General features: G+C 45.9%; 1 protein-coding gene across 4 annotated transcripts in view; it reads right to left on the reverse strand.

Moving 5' to 3' along the window:
- The window catches only part of Naprt (nicotinate phosphoribosyltransferase), a 37,300-nt gene extending 18,942 nt beyond the window's left edge, over positions 1-18,358 (reverse strand). The window contains exons 1-6 of one of the 4 annotated variants that reach the window (XM_077663242.1): positions 18,041-18,358; positions 17,462-17,632; positions 16,858-17,068; positions 14,522-14,652; positions 12,770-12,885; positions 7,552-7,742 (exon numbers count right to left, since the gene is read on the reverse strand). In XM_077663242.1, the coding sequence (XP_077519368.1) occupies positions 7,552-7,742; positions 12,770-12,885; positions 14,522-14,652; positions 16,858-17,068; positions 17,462-17,632; positions 18,041-18,128 (908 nt within the window). In that variant the 5' untranslated portion in view covers positions 18,129-18,358. Of the gene's footprint in view, positions 1-7,551; positions 7,743-12,769; positions 12,886-14,521; positions 14,653-16,857; positions 17,069-17,461; positions 17,633-17,727 lie in introns of all 4 variants that reach the window. The other 3 variants (XM_077663241.1, XM_077663244.1, XM_077663243.1) reach the window with 3 other exon arrangements.
- Positions 18,359-19,062: the final 704 nt, after the last annotated feature.

Below are 19,062 nucleotides of genomic sequence, written 5' to 3' on the forward strand. Positions count from 1 at the left end.
ACGTGCGTCCGGTTTGAACTCAGTGCCATTATACTCTAGAAATGGATACAAAAAAATGATGTCTCTGAGCTGAAAAGAAGGAGCAAAAGAGAATGAAAACTAATAAGAAAAGCGCTAGGGGAACACTGTCCATTTTTCTTTGCTTCAAACTTTCATGGAGGTGAGCAGTGCTTTCCGAAATTCACCGAGAAGGCGGCGGAAAAAAAAGAAAGAAAAATTGGTCAACACGCCTTGGCCAAAAATGTGAAGAGAAACCCCAAACAGACAGCACAACCAGCAACAGCATTCTATGTCTACCAACAAAGAAACATCAAGGAGCTTCCTTTGTTGAGTTCATTGCACCTGCCCTGTCTGCTGTGCATATGAGGCCATTGGCTGCCCTGGCAAGGCAACAATTGCAAACAAGTTTCCGCTGAGCGTGTGCAGGCATGGTTCTGATTAGTAGCGTCCAATCTCCACACTGGCGAAACACGTTTTTACCCTATCTCTTTATTCTGAATTTCCTAAGTGGAATACATTTGCGTGCTTTCACTTAAATTAAATTGGTTTTAGGGGAAAGGAAATCATGCAGTATCTGTCTCATATCACTGGAAAGGACTCCCCAACTTTCGTGCACGATTGTGGGTTCTCTGCTCCATGCAGAAGTATTATTTGGCTCAGGTGTTCATGAAAAGATAATCTAGTGATTGAGAGAGCTTATGTGCTCTCCTCAGAAGGTGTTTTAGGGCCCCTTGAATGGCAGATTGGGAGACCCTGATTGATAAGCTTACACAATCAGCTTTTTACTGACAGGAGAACTAGCTTAGCCTAAGTTAAAGTTTGATTCCTGCTAGGAAAAATTAAACAGGCGTGTATCTGCACTCATTTCCTCTGGCGGTAAAAGGCAACGAAAATTGCAGGTACATAAATAGTAACATTTTTGAATTAAAGACAAAAAACTCGCTAAAGCCAAGTGATGTGTCTGGACAAAATATGCTTGAAGAATTCAGTTATATGCTACTTTTAAGTACAAAGAAAAACTTTGGGAATGCATTGGTAACCCCAATGAGATCTGAACGTGACAGCGTGCAGGGGTCCCTCTGCGTGAAACCTCTTGTATGAAACCCTTAGCAACCATTCATTAATTGGCATTTAAAAAAAATTTTTGCACACTCCAAGCCAGGCAACGAATGGTTGCTAAGGATTTGCCGCAAGGAGCTTTCACTCTCTGGCAGGTGTAGTGCAAGACACGAGAAAACCCTTCACAGTATCATATCTCATGACATCCAGCGCTTTGCCAACTTCATATCTCCCTTTATCGGTGTTGAGCACATGTGCCTCTGTGGCGTAGAGCTAGTGTGCTCGCTTCGTGACACAGGAAACCCAAGCTCGATCCCCACTGCCCACTAATTAATACATTTTATCATGCAATTAATATAATTTAATACCTTGTTTCTTTGAATTCTGGTGTGACGTCAGACTCCACAAACCACCATACCAAACCACATAAACGCCAAGCATGATTTGCTACAAGGGTTGTGACATCACAGTCCTTTTTGACCAATGGGAAATTATCGTCCCATAGGCGCATCGAATGCACATCGAATGGGAAGGAGTGCGATAAAGTGCGCATCGAATGAAAAGAATAACACTATCGCGCTAAAGATTCGATGCCTAGCTTTACAGCTTCAGCCCACAACGACAGGGATATTAGGATATCTTTGCCATCTCTATGTGGCATTAATATGAACCTTCAATTTTCCTGACAGCAGCATGTTTTGAACATTTCAAGTGAGCACTGGTTGCCCTGTTTGCAGTCCAAGAAGTCGTGAAACAAGCAACAAAGGTGTGTCAAGCATATTTCAGCAGTGGTAGGCATATCACTCCCTAGACAATTGTTCAAATTAAGCCCAGATTCTTCTGATAACGTGAGGTTTCTTGATAGGGGCACACTTGCAAAATTGCATGCGGGTACGCCTCTCCGTTCTGCAGTCATTTGTTGAGCATATCACGCTAGTGACAGATGCATTGTTCCCTTGATGGGCCCAACAACTGCAAATTTCACTGCAAGTGACTGCCACAACCACATTTATTGCTTCCACTTATCAGTAAATGCTGCCAGAGTTCAATTGCTGTGGGGGACTGAAATCACATGACATGCGCTGTTGGCATTCTAGTGGATACAGAATATATCGCATAAATTCTTCCAGTCAGCTTCTCTGTCACTGCTAGGAAGCTCAGAAGACTTGTAAAATAAGAGCAAACAGACTTCAGAGACACGAGTCTTCAAATGAAATTTTTATTTTTAGAGGTATAACGAAACTAATATGCATATCTTCCTCCTATTTCAAAATTATAACTAGTTTCAGTGTATCTCGATTAGTTCTTAAATTACAGTAAAATAAATGAAGCCCAATTAGGCAATTTCTTACTGGTCATTAAGACACATTCGTTTAATATTTTTTTATTCTAATTGAAATGAAGATGTAGCCTGAGACCTGCCATGCGAGGCTATGCTATTTATATTGTTATTAACGTACATCATCATGTAAAAATGTTGAATTATGTTAAAGCACCACAATTAAGAAATATGATACGACATTATTGTTTACAAATTTGATATGTTCGACTCAGCCATAAAAAAATTGCATAGCCCCATAGTTCAGTTCTTTCATAATTCAAAAGTATAAGATTAACTGAAATTGCACCGTATAAACAAAACGGAAACTTCCATAAGGCTTGTAATGTTGGCAAAAAAACGTGAACTTTAAGAAATCGCATTTGAGGTAAATGTGCCAGACATTTGGAGGCATTGTAGAGGCCCCAGAAGATTTATTTATTTATCTTATTTATTTACAACATACTGCAGGCTAAGCGCCCAAGCAGGAGTGGCATACAAGTATATAAAATACAAAAAAGCATGAAAACACAATGTACAAAACACACCACATTTGGTAGGACAGCAGAAGCGGTTATTACTATACATGAGATACTGGAATCAAAACTCACATTCAAGAACACATAGGAGACAAAAATTACTTCAACTTTTTATAAGCTTAATTCCAGCTTATCCAAAGATTGGAGAGCAGAAGCTGGCAAAGTATTCCAATCTGCAATTGTATTAGGGAAAAAGGAGAATTTGTATAAGTTAGGCCTTGCAAAGTGAGGTGCCAAGGAGAGTGCATGAGAGTGGCGTGTCTGCCTGTAAGTAAGAGGGTGAACGTAAGGGCTAGGATCTAGTGCGAGCTTGCGATTAAGTAAGAGAAATAAAAATTTAAGACGGAGGAATTTTCACCTTGCCTGGAGAGTGTTAATGCCATTTTCTGCCATTAGTTCAAATACCAAATCGGTGCAACCGTATTTCAAATAGGCAAAGCGTACTGTCCGTCCCTTAATTGTTTCAAGAGAATTTATATTGCACATCGTATGGTGGGTCCCACACAATGCAAGCATATTCCAGCTTAGGCCTTACAAGTGTTGTGTAAGCAAGAAGTTTGACATGAGCGGGAGCATCCGTTGCACTCCAGCAGAACTTGTCTTCGGCTCACCCCTGCGTCTTCCTGGTGAATTTTTCTAATCTACCGATTCGTCTACTAGTCCCGACCCTACCGATTACATGATGCAGCTCTGCTATTATTGCCGTCATCTCAGAGCACCACATCTCCGACGCTAGTCTCGACCATCTTCACATGTTCCATCCGAACTAGTGACTAGCACGCACATCTTTGTGCGCCGAGACTCTGCCCGCAAGCTGCTTCAGCGCCCCTACGATGACCCCTTCCGTGCACTCGAAAGAACATCGAAGTTCTTCATCGTCGACATTCATGGCCGCACTGACACCATTTCAATCGACCGCTTGAAGCCAGCTTTCACAGAAGACGCCAGCTCCGAAGATTGGGTAACGTACGTACGCGATGAAAAAAACCCATTGGAACACAAGTAGAAGGCCCAAATGGAGTGTGAGAGCATGTTCACCATATGTAGTGATGGGGGTGAGGTTTGCGGCTTGTAGCGATGGGCCAGTGCGGCGAGAAGGTGATGATGTAATGCTGCAGGGGAGGACGCTGACCTCTGCTCTGGTGTCGACGATAAAACAGAGGCCCGAGATGTGGTCACGAATGAAGAATAAGCGGCTGGTCTCCGGGGTGACACCGCTTGCCGTTTCTAGTGGTGTCGTGGGGAGTTTCCCTGGAAGAGACAGGGAGCGGTACACGGACGCACTGCTTCACCAAAGGTGCGGTGATACCAGCACTCGCTGGTGGTGCAGCACTACGTTGCCAAGGTGAGGTTTGGCGACGGGAAGGCGAGAGAGAACGGGGAGTTGACAGTGCGGCGATTTGGTCGGAGAGACGTGTGAGCTGGGCAGAAAGTCGTCACGGAGGCTCTGAAGGTCCACGCAGGAGGGAAGAGATGATGGCGAGGTGAGAGGCTGCGAGACTGCGCCCAGAAAAATTGTGGAGGAGGGAACGTCCATGACGGAGTCTGCCAGCTCAGCGAGCTTCTCCAAAGACAACCCCTGGGCGGGCACAAACACCATGTGGACCGACGATGGCAACCGCTGAAGGAAAAACTCACGCAGGAAGGCTTGGTCAAAGGTGGCAGCCTTGTCGCCCAGGAGCTGCTGGAGCCGCCGCAGCAACTGTGTAGGTTTGTGGTCCCCCAGGTCTTCGGAGGAGATGAGCTGCTGCAGGCGGCAATGTTCCGAGATGGCTGTTCGCTTGATGAGCTCAGCAGCCAATGTGTCAAACGGGGCCGAGGCGGGCGGAGTTATGAGGAGGTCGCGGACTTCAGCGGCAATCTCAGGTGGTAGCAACGCAGCAGCGTGATGTAACTTCTGCGCCTGGGTGGTGATGCGGCCAATGGTGAGCTGGCTGTTTACCTGCGCGAGCCAGAGCTGAGGATCGGCCGCCGAGGACGGGGGAAGGGGAAGGGACAGAGCAGAGACGGCGCTGGAGGGTCCATCACCGGGCATGGCGGAGGCATGGCGGAGGCATTGTCGTCGGCGTTGGCCATTGTGGGAGCGGGTGTTCCAGCGGACTTCCGGGTGACCAGTTTGTCGTACCAATGAGTATGAGCCGGCACGATGAAGGAAATGATTGATTTACCAGCTAAAGTACTAGAACGTATGATGGCGTGCAGCCAAACGGCACGTGACACCGGCACGAGGATGGAGCTCAATTCGGCTGCACTTCGGCGTCATCATCATCGGCGGCTGGTGCTGCTCCTGCTGCGTAAGGCCGCTACTGCTGCTACACATCCTTAAGCTTGTGCCTAAGCAAGCATAGTTAGCAAAAGGCTGAAGAGGAAATGTTATGAATATGTGTGTTGGAGCTGAGTCGATTATTTAATGTAACGCCGAGATATTTATATTCTTGAACTTCATTTAAGCGGCGGTCCTGGACAGAGTAAGAGTACTGAAGTGGGTATTTTTTTCTTGTTATGGCGAAGTATGCAGATTTTTCTGAGTTAAGCTGCATGCCCCACTCCTGGCACCACTCCAGTATGTTAAATAGTTCAACATTAAGCGTGTGCTGGTCTTCAGGTACCACAATTTCATTAAATATGACGCAGTCGTCGGTGAAGAGACGAATTTTTAATGGGATCATGGACCACTTTAACTATGTCGTTACAAAATATCAGGAAAAGGAGCAGCACGAGAACACTACCCTCTGGAACTCCGGAAGTGACTGGAAGAAAGTTAGAGTTGAAGCTATTAACATGTATGTACTGAGAACAATCGGTTAGTAAGCGGAAATCCAGGCAATGAGAAAACTGGGAAGTTCGAGTGTCTTTAATTTGAAAATAAGCTTGTCATGTGGGATACGATCAAAGGCTTTAGTGAAGTCTAAAAATATGACATCTATTTGCCCACCTCTATCCAGGACAAAAGTGAAAAAATGAACAACTGTTCTTAACTGGGTAGTGGTTGATAACCCCGTTCTGAAGCCTTGCTGGAAAGGAGATACTAGAATATTGTGCTGATGGTGGAATGTGCCTGTTCCAAGAGGATTTCACAGCAGTGAGTAATAACAGGATGTAGAGAAAAGCCCCAGCTTTCGAAAAAGACTCAGCTGGCTGCCACTGGGGACACAATTGCTGGAAGAAATGGGCTTGAAGTTCTGCAGCATTTTGCTCCAAAATCACCATTTCGGTGCTTGGGAGACATCAAATATGTTGATTTTTCTTTTCAGTAACCAGAGGTTGAATTAGACCTTGATACTTTGTATGTAGGTACTTTAGAGAATACTGAGCCTGAATATGCCATTTTGGAAAAATCTAAACTTTTGAATTTTTTTTTTACTATTTCAAGGCCCGCGTTACCCATTAAATGTGCTAGCAGTAGGCAGCCATGCACAGCTACAAATTGACAATACCGAGTGCAAGAGAATATGGATATGCAAAAGTAAAAAATTGCATAGACATCTGATGCGTACACATGCATTCATTAAAAGAAAGATCTGCAAAAAAAAAAATTTGCTGCGGTTCAACTTCTGTTGAACCTAGTTAGAGAGCAAAAGCTGTGCTGTATCAGGTAAGCAGACGGGCTTCGCCTCGAACATTGAGTGCCTTCCACACACTGGATAGTCAACGCGGCCACCCTGCCAGGTGGTGGTTAAATTAATGGTTGATCGCGAGAGGTTGGTCACCCAATGAAAGCTGCGGCTTTTTGCTGCAGGGACGCCTGTCTGCCACAACGTCAGTGCTAATGAATGCTGCCCACATCTCTCTCTCTCCCCACTGCCACATACCTCAAAGTGCGATTAAGGCGTCCACTGCCCCAAGGAGCCAGTTATGAGCCTTCAAAATCATCAGAGCCTAGAGTGTTGTCAACAATAATGCCAGTGAACACAAAGAATGCTCACAGTCTATAGCTTCAGTGCCCCGTTTCTGCTACAACATTGTGAATGCCAACGCATGCACATCTGTCACTACCTCCACATAGCTTAAACCCCCACTAAGGTATCCACCGTCCCAGGGGGTCAGTTATGCGCCTTTCCTTTGGTAGAAAATTGGTTCTGAAGAAAGGAAATGGCACAGTAACCGTCTCACATATATCAGTGGACACCCGAAACGCACTGTAAGGGGTTTGACTTCTGGCTCACTTGAAGGTCAAAACCACAAGCACCGCAAAATCATTACCAAGGTAGCATAATGTACCGTAGTGAAGCTTTCGCTTGAAAAAGAGAGAAATCCTCCAATAAATGCAGATGGAAGGACAGTGTCAAGGAAACTTATTCCTTCAGGCCACCTTACTAAAAACCATGCAGTGTTGTAGAATATGCAGCTGACATCAGCTTCAAAGCAGGGCCAAATTTATGAAGTTTGTCAGTGGTCACAAGAAAGAAAGGCTCACAACTGGCCGGCACCATTCGCTGTGTACACTGCACTGTTGGTTACTGCAAGTGCCCACTGCATGAGCGCCTCCCAAAACCGAATCATTCTAAAATGAAGTTTTGTCAATATTGCCCCAGAGGAGCCAATGCCACATCTGGCTTCCACAACACTGCATAACTTTGGTGAACTGGGTGCTGCCCACACACACACACGCACACTACAGCAGAGCAGGCTCACCGAAGGACATCATAAGTGTCGACCAAGGCAAGGAAATTCCGTGGAAACGCAACTGCGTATGAGATGAAGGCAGCCAGTTCCCCACCGCTTGCCTCATCTTCGATTGCCTTGAACACGTCACTCAGTTCCTTGCGCCACTTGCAGCAGAGGGCCACAAAGTCTACTTCCTCTCCAGTGGCTGACTTCAGCTTCTAAAGCATGGTGAAGAAAAAATGGATGATTCTTAGACCTACAGCCTGTTGATGAGATGACTGGCCAGACTGGTGTCATAAGCAGATACCATAAAACCATAGCATGGCAGTTGCACATTGCCCATAGCACCAGCTACACATAATGTCACAATACTCGCCACAATCTGCACCTTCAGAAACATTTCTTTTCGCTTGTACACTAAGGTAAATCACACATAATGCGATTATATTTAGAACGTTCATATATATACTGTTAAGAAATTTACAAACAGCATTTCGGGTAGCTTGCATCACCTAGAAAAATAACTTCATGCAGTTCATAGGACAGCTCTCAGAACGTGCGCAGCACTAATTGGTACATGTAGTACTGCAATTTCAAAACTTCATCAGTTACTCATACAAGTACTAATTTTCAACTGTTCATTTAGGTGTTAAGCGTAGCACACAATTTCACTTCATGCAAATAAAGGAAGCCAAAAAACGTCGAAACCAATGAATGCATGGGGGAATTTTTTGTTAATTTGTGGTTTTCATCAGTGTGAAATTAATACGCAATTACTTCATGGCTGAAATATAATTCATTAGAAAGTACAAGAAAAAAACAATCACATTCTGCTGGTGGGATTTAAACCCCCGACCTCTGAATTTTGCCTACAGTGCTCCCCCAATTGTGCTAGGTGGTCGTTCAATCTTCTGGGTTTGGTGCTGGCCTTAAATGAAGTTCCGCTGGAGGGATCTGAACCCACGACCTCTGAATTTTGCCTACAGTGCTCCCCCAATTGAGCTAGGCGGCCGTCTAATCTTCTGGGTTTGGTGCTGGCCTTAAATGAAGTTCCGCTGGGGGGATCTGAACCCACGACCTCTGAATTTTGCCTACACTGCTCCCCCAATTGAGCTAGGCGGCCGTCTAATCTTCTGGGTTTGGTGCTGGCCTTAAATGAAGTTCCGCTGGGGGGATCTGAATCCACGACCTCTGAATTTTGTCTACAGTGCTCCACCAATTGAACTAGGCGGCCGTCCAATCTTCTGGGTTTGGTGCTGGCCTTAAATGAGGTTCCGCTGGGGGGATCTGAACCCATGACCTCTGAATTTTGCCTACAGTGCTCCCCCAATTGTGCTAGGCGGCCGTTCAATCTTCTGGGTTTGGTGCTGGCCTTAAATGAAGTTCCGCTGGGGGGATCTGAACCCACGACCTCTGAATTTTGCCTACAGTGCTCCCCCAATTGAGCTAGGCGGCCGTCTAATCTTCTGGGTTTGGTGCTGGCCTTAAATGAAGTTCCGCTGGGGGGATCTGAACCCACGACCTCTGAATTTTGCCTACACTGCTCCCCCAATTGAGCTAGGCGGCCGTCTAATCTTCTGGGTTTGGTGCTGGCCTTAAATGAAGTTCCGCTGGGGTGATCTGAATCCACGACCTCTGAATTTTGTCTACAGTGCTCCACCAATTGAACTAGGCGGCCGTCCAATCTTCTGGGTTTGGTGCTGGCCTTAAATGAGGTTCCGCTGGGGGGATCTGAACCCATGACCTCTGAATTTTGCCTACAGTGCTCTTCCAATTGAGCTAGGCGGCCGTCCAATCTTCTGGGTTTGGTGCTGGCCTTAAATGAAGTTCCACTGGGGGGATCTGAACCCACGGCCTCTGAATTTTGCCTACAGTGCTCCCCCAATTGAGCTAGGCGGCCGTCTAATCTTCTGGGTTTGGTGCTGGCCTTAAATGAAGTTCCGCAAAGGGGATCTGAACCCACGACCTCTGAATTTTGTCTACAGTGCTCCCCCAATTGAGCTAGGCGGCCGTCCAATCTTCTGGGTTTGGTGCTGGCCTTAAATAAAGTTCCGCTGGGGGGATCTGCACCCACGACCTCTGAATTTTGCCTACAGTGCTCCACCAATTGAGCTAGGCGGCCGTCCAATCTTCTGGGTTTGGTGCTGGCCTTAAATGAAGTTCCGCTTGGGGGATCTGAACCCCCGACCTCTGAATTTCGTCTACAGTGCTCCCCCAATTGTGCTAGGCGGCCGTCCAATCTTCTGGGTTTGGTGCTGGTCTTAAATGAAGTTCCGGGGGGTGATCTGAACCCACAACCTCTGAATTTTGCCTACAGTGCTCCCCCAATTGAGCTAGGCGGCCGTCCAATCTTCTGGGTTTGGTGCTGGTCTTAAATGAAGTTCCGGGGGGTGATCTGAACCCACAACCTCTGAATTTTGCCTACAGTGCTCCCCCAATTGAGCTAGGCGGCCGTCCAATCTTCTGGGTTTGGTGCTGGCCTTAAATGAAGTTCCGCAAAGGGGATCTGAACCCACGACCTCTGAATTTTGCCTACAGTGCTCCCCCAATTGAGCTAGACGGCCGTCCAATCTTCTGGGTTTGGTGCTGGCCTTAAATGAAGTTCCGCTGGGGGGATCTGAACCCATGACCTCTGAATTTTGCCTACAGTGCTCCCCCAATTGAGCTAGGCGGCCGTCCAATCTTCTGGGTTTGGTGCTGGCCTTAAATGAAGTTCCGCTGGGGGGATCTGAACCCATGACCTCTGAATTTTGCCTACAGTGCTCCCCCAATTGAGCTAGGCGGCCGTCCAATCTTCTGGGTTTGGTGCTGGCCTTAAATGAAGTTCCGCAAAGGGGATCTGAACCCACGACCTCTGAATTTTGCCTACAGTGCTCCCCCAATTGAGCTAGGCGGCCGTCCAATCTTCTGGGTTTGGTGCTGGCCTTAAATGAAGTTCCGCAAAGGGGATCTGAACCCACGACCTCTGAATTTTGCCTACAGTGCTCCCCCAATTGAGCTAGGCGGCCGTCCAATCTTCTGGGTTTGGTGCTGGCCTTAAATGAAGTTCCGCTGGGGGGATCTGAACCCACGAACTCTGAATTTTGCCTACAGTGCTCCCCCAATTGAGCTAGGCGGCCGTCCAATCTTCTGGCTTTGGCACTGGCCTTAAAAAGAGTTCTGCAAGGGGGATCTGAACCCACAACCTCTGAATTTTGCCTACAGTGCTCCACCAATTGAGCTAGGCGGCCGTCCAATCTTCTGGGTTTGGTGCTGGCCTTAAATAAAGTCTTTTCCTCCTCCTCCTCCTCCTGCTCCTCTGCTTTCAGGGGTATTTGTTGCACGTAACCTAACCTTAGGAGCGTTCACCAGCGTCACCCTCGTCGACAGCGGCAGATGTAGTGCGTCCTGTATTACTGCGAGCGTCACGTGGAAAATGGTCGGACAGTGAGGGTGGAAGCTGAACAAGAACCCTCTTGTGCTACCTATTGCGGCGAGACTACCAGAACCCAGGCCCTCATTAAGCTACTGAGCACACAAAGGAAGAGAAATGAGGGGCTCGTTATGACACAAAAGTCACCTAGAGATATGCTTTGAAACCTGATGATTTAAAATACAAAGGAATCTTGTTCTTCAAACTCGCTTATTTAAATATAGTGACATTCTAACGCTTCAGTCCAGGCACGATAATGTGTGTTTCAATAAGAGGAAACACCCGCCTATTAAAGGACTCTGAAAGGGCCCCTTATAAAGTTGCGGTATGCCTGGGATGTTGAAGGATGCTCTGTCATGAATACTGTCCAGCAAAAATTTTTCAATGCACTTTGTAGAAGCTGAATTATCTGCAGTAAAAATTTGAATTTCAGAGTCTTCGCGCCATTGCCTCTCCTCTCGTCACTTTCTATGCGCTGGAAGGTCGGCGCTCCTCCTCCGGCCCCACCCCCGGGGGCGGAGCTTCCTGACCCACCGGAGCTATGCGGCTTATTGGACGCGGCCATGGTAGCTGCCTGACATCTGAAAGAATCTAACCAGTAGCATCTCTGAACTGGCATACGTAGGGGCGAGCGACGGAGCAGGGTGCAAGCATAAAAAAGCCACCGGAAAGGGCTCGCCAACCTTCGCGAGTGATTGTGTACTGTGTGTAGAAGTGTATTATTTGGCTCAGGTGTTCATGACAACCCAATGCAGTGATTAAGGGGGTAGATGTGCTCTCCTCAAAAGGCGTTTCGGAACCCCTTTAACCTGAACGCATGGGTATATGCAGCAGTCATTTCAATCAGGCAGTGCAGCTGACCTGCTCCAGCTAGCGAAGCACACTAGAGCAGCAGCTCGCCTCTGACCCAAATGCGATCAGTCGCATCTGCCCCTCATTTCAGTTGGGTTCCTCTCAATATGAATGCCACATAATTTGAACATCTTTTTGGTCGCCTTCAAGTTTAAATCTTCCACATTCTGCTCTACTTGTCTTCCACATCCCAATTATCTGAGGTACGGTTGCTTCAATATTTAGAGCAACTTTCCTACTGACGTTAAGAGGGATAATCACAGCACTGAGCTGCTACGTTGAAATGTGCATTCAGTAGAATCTGTATATAAAAACAACTGAAGAAAGGAGCTGAACTCTGTCATGCGTACCAATTACTTAGGGGGCCTTTTCGGGACCAGTCCCAATAGTATAGCAACAGTAAACTGTAATTATTGGGTTTTTGAGCTCTTTAAACATCATTAAATGTAGAGCACATTCTAATAAACCAACTTCCTGATGCAAATAAGACCAAGAAAAAGCTAATGACATATATTACACTGAATGAAGAAACCACTCATGCCTCTAAAAGAGACCTCCCAGAGTTTTCGTTCTTTCAGGTAGAAGTGACAGTGATAGCATGGTAGCGGACAATAACTCCTGGACTTTATAACAGTGGCTGCTGCAAGGATAACATAGGTCCGGCACACCTTTTATCGCGCTTTCAGGAGTGGTCTCTCCAGTGCACCCAGATAACATTCTCACTGCCTTTCAGGTGAATACAGAAGTTGATAGTTATGACACACCACACTGATGACAACAGTGACATCTCATTCGCCTTTAAAAAAGCCCCCTGCACATCAAAACACTCTAAAAGGCAAAATTCTTAAAATAAACATCCCTCAATAGCAAGAACAGCCAAATTTGTTCCACTTTGTAACTGGTAAAGGACAATAAAAAAATGCAGAGACTACTGGTATACAAAAACCAAAACCTGAGCAATTGTAGAGGCAAAGTACTCACTCGAAGCTTACAGTCATCCAGGCAAGAAAAGCTCATGATAAAGGCATGGGCGTGGGTTCCTTTCAAAGGAATATTGAACAACTTGCCAGCCAGCACATTGCTTGTTCCATCGAAGCCTGAAAGACAATCACAATGTGTAAATTAGTGCTCAGGCTGGAAAGACCTTAAATAACTAAAGGAACACGCATTCACATCCCACTTTGGGTAGCTCAACTAATATCTTGTCTTGGGCATAATTTCAGTCAAAAGTTGATATATATATATATGACTGTTTGCTTTCCACATGAATCACTTACCAGAGAGGCAAAAATTTCAAACACTTGTTGCTATACCCTACACATTCGACACATGTCTTGTATTCAAGGTGCTGCATGGTATATAGCAGCATATGGGGCTAATAAATGCCCCAAAACTGCATACAAACTATGAGGAACCCTAGTTAAGGGCTTCAGATTAAATTCGAACATTCAAGGTATGAGATGTCCGCATGCTACATGAACGCATGAGCGCATGTGTGCCATGGCATGTTGTTTGAAAAGATGTCACATAGAGTTGCAATGTGAATTCTCTGCAATGAAAAGATGTTGCAATTAGCTATCACTGTGAAAGTGGCTTTGCTACTGCAAACTCAAGTAAAGAAAAGCTCAGTAGGGGCAAATTCTCACACTGCCCAATCTCAGCTAAGGTTACCGAAGGTCACATACTAAGTGAGCAAGCATAACTAGCTTGTAAAAAACAACCATAATATAGCAGATCCATGAATGTGTTAAAATAGCTCTCCTTTTATTTCCCCAAGAAGGCCACAGAGAAAAGAATCATCGCTGGAGGCCCAGGCGATGCAGAATACAAGCCTCTCAAGTTGTGATTTGATGACGAACTGACAGCAGAACAGAAAATGTGGTATGCTTTAGAGGGACACAGAGGAGAACATCTTCCAATTTATACTCTTAGAAAAAATCAATTGTATTTCCCTTTCTGGATTATGATGACGTTTGTTCAGGAGCAGAGGACACATTACTATACATGGACTACATGGACATACATGGACATGGACATAATACCATACATAGGAGTATTACACACTCCTATGCACCACACAGTGTTCCCAAACAGAGGGCAAAAGTAAGGGCATTTTTCACAGCTTCTCTACTGAACCATCGTGACATAGTGACATGCTGCAGCTGGCTGTGGAGAGGGCCAACACCTATATTAACCCTCGCCGAAGCTCAAGATAGAGGTGGGGGTCAGGCCACCACTGGCAACGGTGCCAGCTGCAGCTTTGGTAAGTGAGGTTGCCCTCCCAGAGCCAGTGTTTGAGGGAAAACTAAAGAGAATTCAAGCAGACTGAAATAGAAAAAGCTAAATACTCTACAGTCAATTTACCGGTTCCTGCTGCAATTTAAAAAAACAGTATTTTAATAGAATACTATTCGTAACATACCTCACAGTCTCCAAGCTACCGATTCAAGGCCTCTTTAGCTACTAATTAATCTCAACTAATCCAACTAAACAAGGTAAAAATATTCCACTTTGCGCGAGGTGGCTATAAAGAATGCTGCTTTTTCTTCTTCCCCATTGCATGCAATGCAATGTGCATTCTTGCTTCACAGGGTGGCACTCATATTCTGGTTGCATCTTTTCATACATTGTTTAGGATATAATAGACATGAAGCTTGCAGAACCAGCTGTCACACATTATTTAGCCGCAATCTGCATTGCAGGAAGGCTGTAGCAACACAAATGCAGCCTCACCGCCTAGGTAGGTGTACTTCGATGCCGACAGGCCTCCATCAGGACCCTGAGCTCGCCTCAAGCCAAATTCAAGCAGGCTTATGTGCGAGCCAGCTGCTAACCGAAACCTTGCAGCATTTGTGGTAACCAAGCTGCGCAAAAAGGAGGAAAATGGAGACAAACTTAAACCAAGGGATTGAATCTGTGTGATTTATACACATGAATTCTAGTTCGCCTGCACTACCTAAATGCCTGCCACTATCTAAAGCTGCAACAAGACTAAGCTGTGTACAACAATATTAATAAAAGTTTACTAAACACATAGTTTACTTCAAATGACAAGATACAGTTATTACCTCACAGTTCTGACACACTATTTAGTTAAAATTCTTCTTGAACATCTCTCTTGCTTTACTGCATTGCATTCTATTTAGAATTCCAGCATGTTATCTTTTTCATACTGTTTACTATTCAACAAAAAAGTTACCACCAAACAAAATTAAAAATACTGAACATAAAACAAAAACAACTGCACATTTAAACACAGGAGATCAAGTGCACAAGCCTTAGTTTCATCAGCACCTACTCAAAAGAGAAGAAAACAGGCCTCAAAGCAAGGCCCCCATGAATGCAAACATGCACTGTTTACAAACGTATAATGCTTATTCACATATCTCAATCAAATTCTGCATCTAACCTAAGCGCAAAAGTAGGAGCAGGCATGACAATGGAGCACCACACGATAATTACTAGATACAAATTTCAGGATGCTTTCACTTTAGAATACAGTTACATGCTGCCAAGATAAGAAATCAATGAGCGGCCAAGTGTACATTTAGATGTTCGAGCTGGCAATTCCAGTAGAAATAAAACACTCAGCACCATCATCATCATTGTCGCCATCAGCCTAACTAGGACAAAGGCCTCTCCCATGTCTCTCCAATTAACCCTGTCCTTTGCCAGCTGCGGCCAGCATATCCCTGCAAACTTCTTAATCTCATCCGCCGACATAACTTTCTGACGCCCCCTGCTGCACTTGCCTTCACTTGGAATCCACTCTGTTACCCTTAATGACCAGTGGTTATCTTGTCTTCGCATTACATGCCCTGCCCAAACTCATTTCTTCCTCTTGATTTGGACTAGGATGTCACCAATCCAAGTTTGTTCCCTCACCCACTCTACCCGCTTCCGGTCTCATAACGTTACCCCTATCATTTTTCCTTCCACAGATCGCTGTGTTGTCCTTAACTAAGCAGAACCCTCTTCATTAGCCTCCACGTTTCTGCCCCGTAGGTGAGAAGCGGTAAGATACAGCTGCTGTATACTTTTCTCGGGGGATATTGGTAAACTGCCATTCATGATTTGAGAGAACCTGCCATATGTGCTCCACCTCATTCTTATTCTTCCAGTTATTTCCCTCTCATGATCCGGATCAGCGGCCATTACCTGCCCCCCTCAAGTACCATTTCCAGCACCTCGCTACCGATTGTGAACGGCTTTTCACTTGCAAAACTGTTGAACATTACTTTGGTTTTCTGCATGTAAATTTTAAGACCTACTATTTAGCTCTGCTTGCCTAACTCATTGATCAAGCTTTGCAGCTTATCTCCTGAGTGACTTAGCAGGGCAATGTCATCAACGAATCACAAATTACTTATGTATTCTCCATTAACTCTTATCCTGAACTGTTCCCAATCCAAGCCTCGGAACATCTCCTGTAAACAGGTGGTGAACAGCATTGGCGAGATCGTGTCTCCCTGCCTGACACCCTTCCTCATTGGAAATTTATTACTGACTTTATGAAGGACTATGGTAGCTGTGCAGTTGTTATAGATATCTTCCAGTATTTTCACATAAGGCTATTCTACACCCTACTTCCGCAATGCCTGCATGACTGCCTGCATGAGGTTTCCACTGAGTCAAATGCTTTCTCGTAATCAATGAGCGCTATATATAGGCACCGGTTATATTCTGGGCATTTTTCGTTCTGTCTTTGGCTAGTCATTGATGAAGCAAATACACAGACCAAATCACAGCACATCTCATGCGGTTGTTTCTATGTGACCTCTGTTTAAAACGACAGGACCTTAACCTCGGACCTCAGCTCGCATAGCTCCCATAGTAATGAGCATTAAGATCACTGCTTTGCACTTTAGAATGCTTGGATTTTGTGCCAACGCCTTTCTCTAGGACCAGTCAAATTTCTCAGATAATTTTTCTGCAACAGTGCTCACTTCAATAGATACGAAGTGCCAGTCACGAATGTCACTGAAGGTATAAATATCAGAGGGGTAGGTCTTGTTTAAGAGAAAGGACTTGTTTAAAGACTGAAGGACTGCAGCACTTCAGCAGCTTACCTGGCATAGTTCACAAGGTTTAACAGCGTTGTTTCAAAGAGCTGCAGGACAGCGAGTGGCCCCTCCACTCTTATCAGCGGCACCCTTGGGAAAACAACTGTTCCTTCTGGTACTGCATAAAGCTTCACTTTGTCCGCATTCAAGGAGGCCAGGTAGTCATAGTAGCCTGGATCAACGTTGGCTGGAAGAATAGTCTTCAAGTATGCAATATCTGAAAAGAACATTCAATAATCCTCACGCAAAAGCCCGAGTATGCATGTAGCCTATTCAGCGAAAAAATAGAATAAAGGAAAGGAATAAAGCTTGAAGGCAGAGAAAGAATATTCTACTGTTAACATGCAGCTATGCATACTAGCATACTACCCACCAAACGTAGAGATGAAGAAAGCAGGGTGTGCTGTTACAAATAGCTCTCCACAATTCAACATGGCCAGCTAGAATAAAGCACTAAAACTCAGGCATTCAACAGATGATAACTTTTTCTTCAGCAGTTAGTGCACAGTGCGTGAACGGCGAATGCGCGCGAAAATTGCCGCGCATCGTACGCTGCACGGCGACTTTACAATGCGTGGTTGCATCAGATGGCAAAAAGTTTCCAACTCACCGCTTTGTGAGTAACGGAACGTTTGCAGGAAGCGAATGCAGTCCTCCAAACCTGCAAACACGGTGAACTCTCCTTGAAATGGGTTCTTCCTGAAAAAAAGGTCGAACACGGCTTCGTCGTCGTGCTTGCCGCTTTTCCAGTAAGCATACGCCATCGTGATCTGGTACAAGTCTGAAATAGAGAGAATCGCATGTAATACATGCATAGCGAAACGTCTGGAGAAAACAGCGATTAAAAGTGAGATAAATGCATGTGTGTTGTAGTACCAGAGCGAAGCGCCATGCTCAGAAAGTGTCTCCTGTTCGCCACCGAGCCCAGGGTATGCAACGCTCGTGTTCCTGGCGCTCGCACAAGAGATACCGCTGCTGCTCCCTCTTCCAGCAGAAACACAATGCAGCGAGCGTGAATGTATAAGTGTCGCGTTGCCCGTTGCCCTTTGCGCACTTGGCTCCGACAGAACGAAAGACGGCCAAGCGCCGAACTAGCGCGACTCACCACACCGCCTCATGTGCCACTGAGGCCACTGAGCAGTTATCGGATATATCGCGTAAAGACGCATTGCCGTAGCCGCCTGCCCACCTGTGAGCAAGGGCTGGACGACGCCAACCTGCAACGAAGTCGAAGTCCGGGCCTCGGGCCCATGATGAGATCCTCCCACAAGTGCCATGCCAAGTTTGTTCTGAGTGAAAGTGCCTCGGGAATTTCACTGCAGTGAATTACGCTTGTCTTATCATGCGCAGCGATATAAACGCATGCCTGTGTTCCAGGCGCGAAGGGAGAATTTTGAGTTACAACAGGTCCGTGTCAAGGTTACATGATTACAGAACACCCAACCAGCGGAGGCAACCCAGCGGCAATGGTAGCGTGCGTCAGCTGTCGGCTGCGCTGCGTGATTGAGATCGCCATTTCGATGGTGCTGAGCTAAGCGAGGGAGCTTTATGTGGCGCGCAATACAATTGACAAAAGAACGGAAAGCTGGGCGAGCTGGTTTCTGTTGTCCACTGTAAAAACTGCGCAAAAGATATGATGACGGAACGAACACAACAACACGAGCGCTCGTGTTGTGTTGTTGTGTTCGTTACGTCTTCATGTTTTTCGCGCTGTTTTTACAATGGATTGCCGGAAAGCGCCGCAGTTGCGCAGTCTTCACTTAAACGTCGAATTAGGTCTCTATATTCGCATTTTCGCAGTTGCTACACAGCAATAGCAGCAGCATCTTCGCAGTTGCTACACAGCTACGCAGCAATCATTCGAACGTCTATGTACGGGTAGCACAGCGCAAACATATGAAAAAGCAGTGCTTAAGCTCTACAGCAGGCGCTTAATTAAATGAAGCTGTCGTGGCTACGAAAAAATGGGAACGAAGAAACCTGAAAAAAAAAAGCCTGAACAGGCACTTCCGGTGCTTATGCCGACAGGCGATTTCAGAGAGGCTGTTTGGGGACCAGAATATATTTCGCGTCACACATGCGCACAGTACCACCTGCGGCAACTTAATTGGTCGTTGTTCCAGGCAGGCTCCGTCGATCCACGACGGATGCCCACCTGCCCCTCCTCTCCTACAGCATGACCAGGTATCTTTTTACTCTTCTGACCCAGCT

The sequence above is a fragment of the Amblyomma americanum genome, chromosome 4 (assembly GCF_052857255.1).
Source record: "Amblyomma americanum isolate KBUSLIRL-KWMA chromosome 4, ASM5285725v1, whole genome shotgun sequence".
In the NCBI taxonomy this organism is placed as follows: Eukaryota; Metazoa; Arthropoda; class Arachnida; order Ixodida; family Ixodidae; genus Amblyomma; species Amblyomma americanum.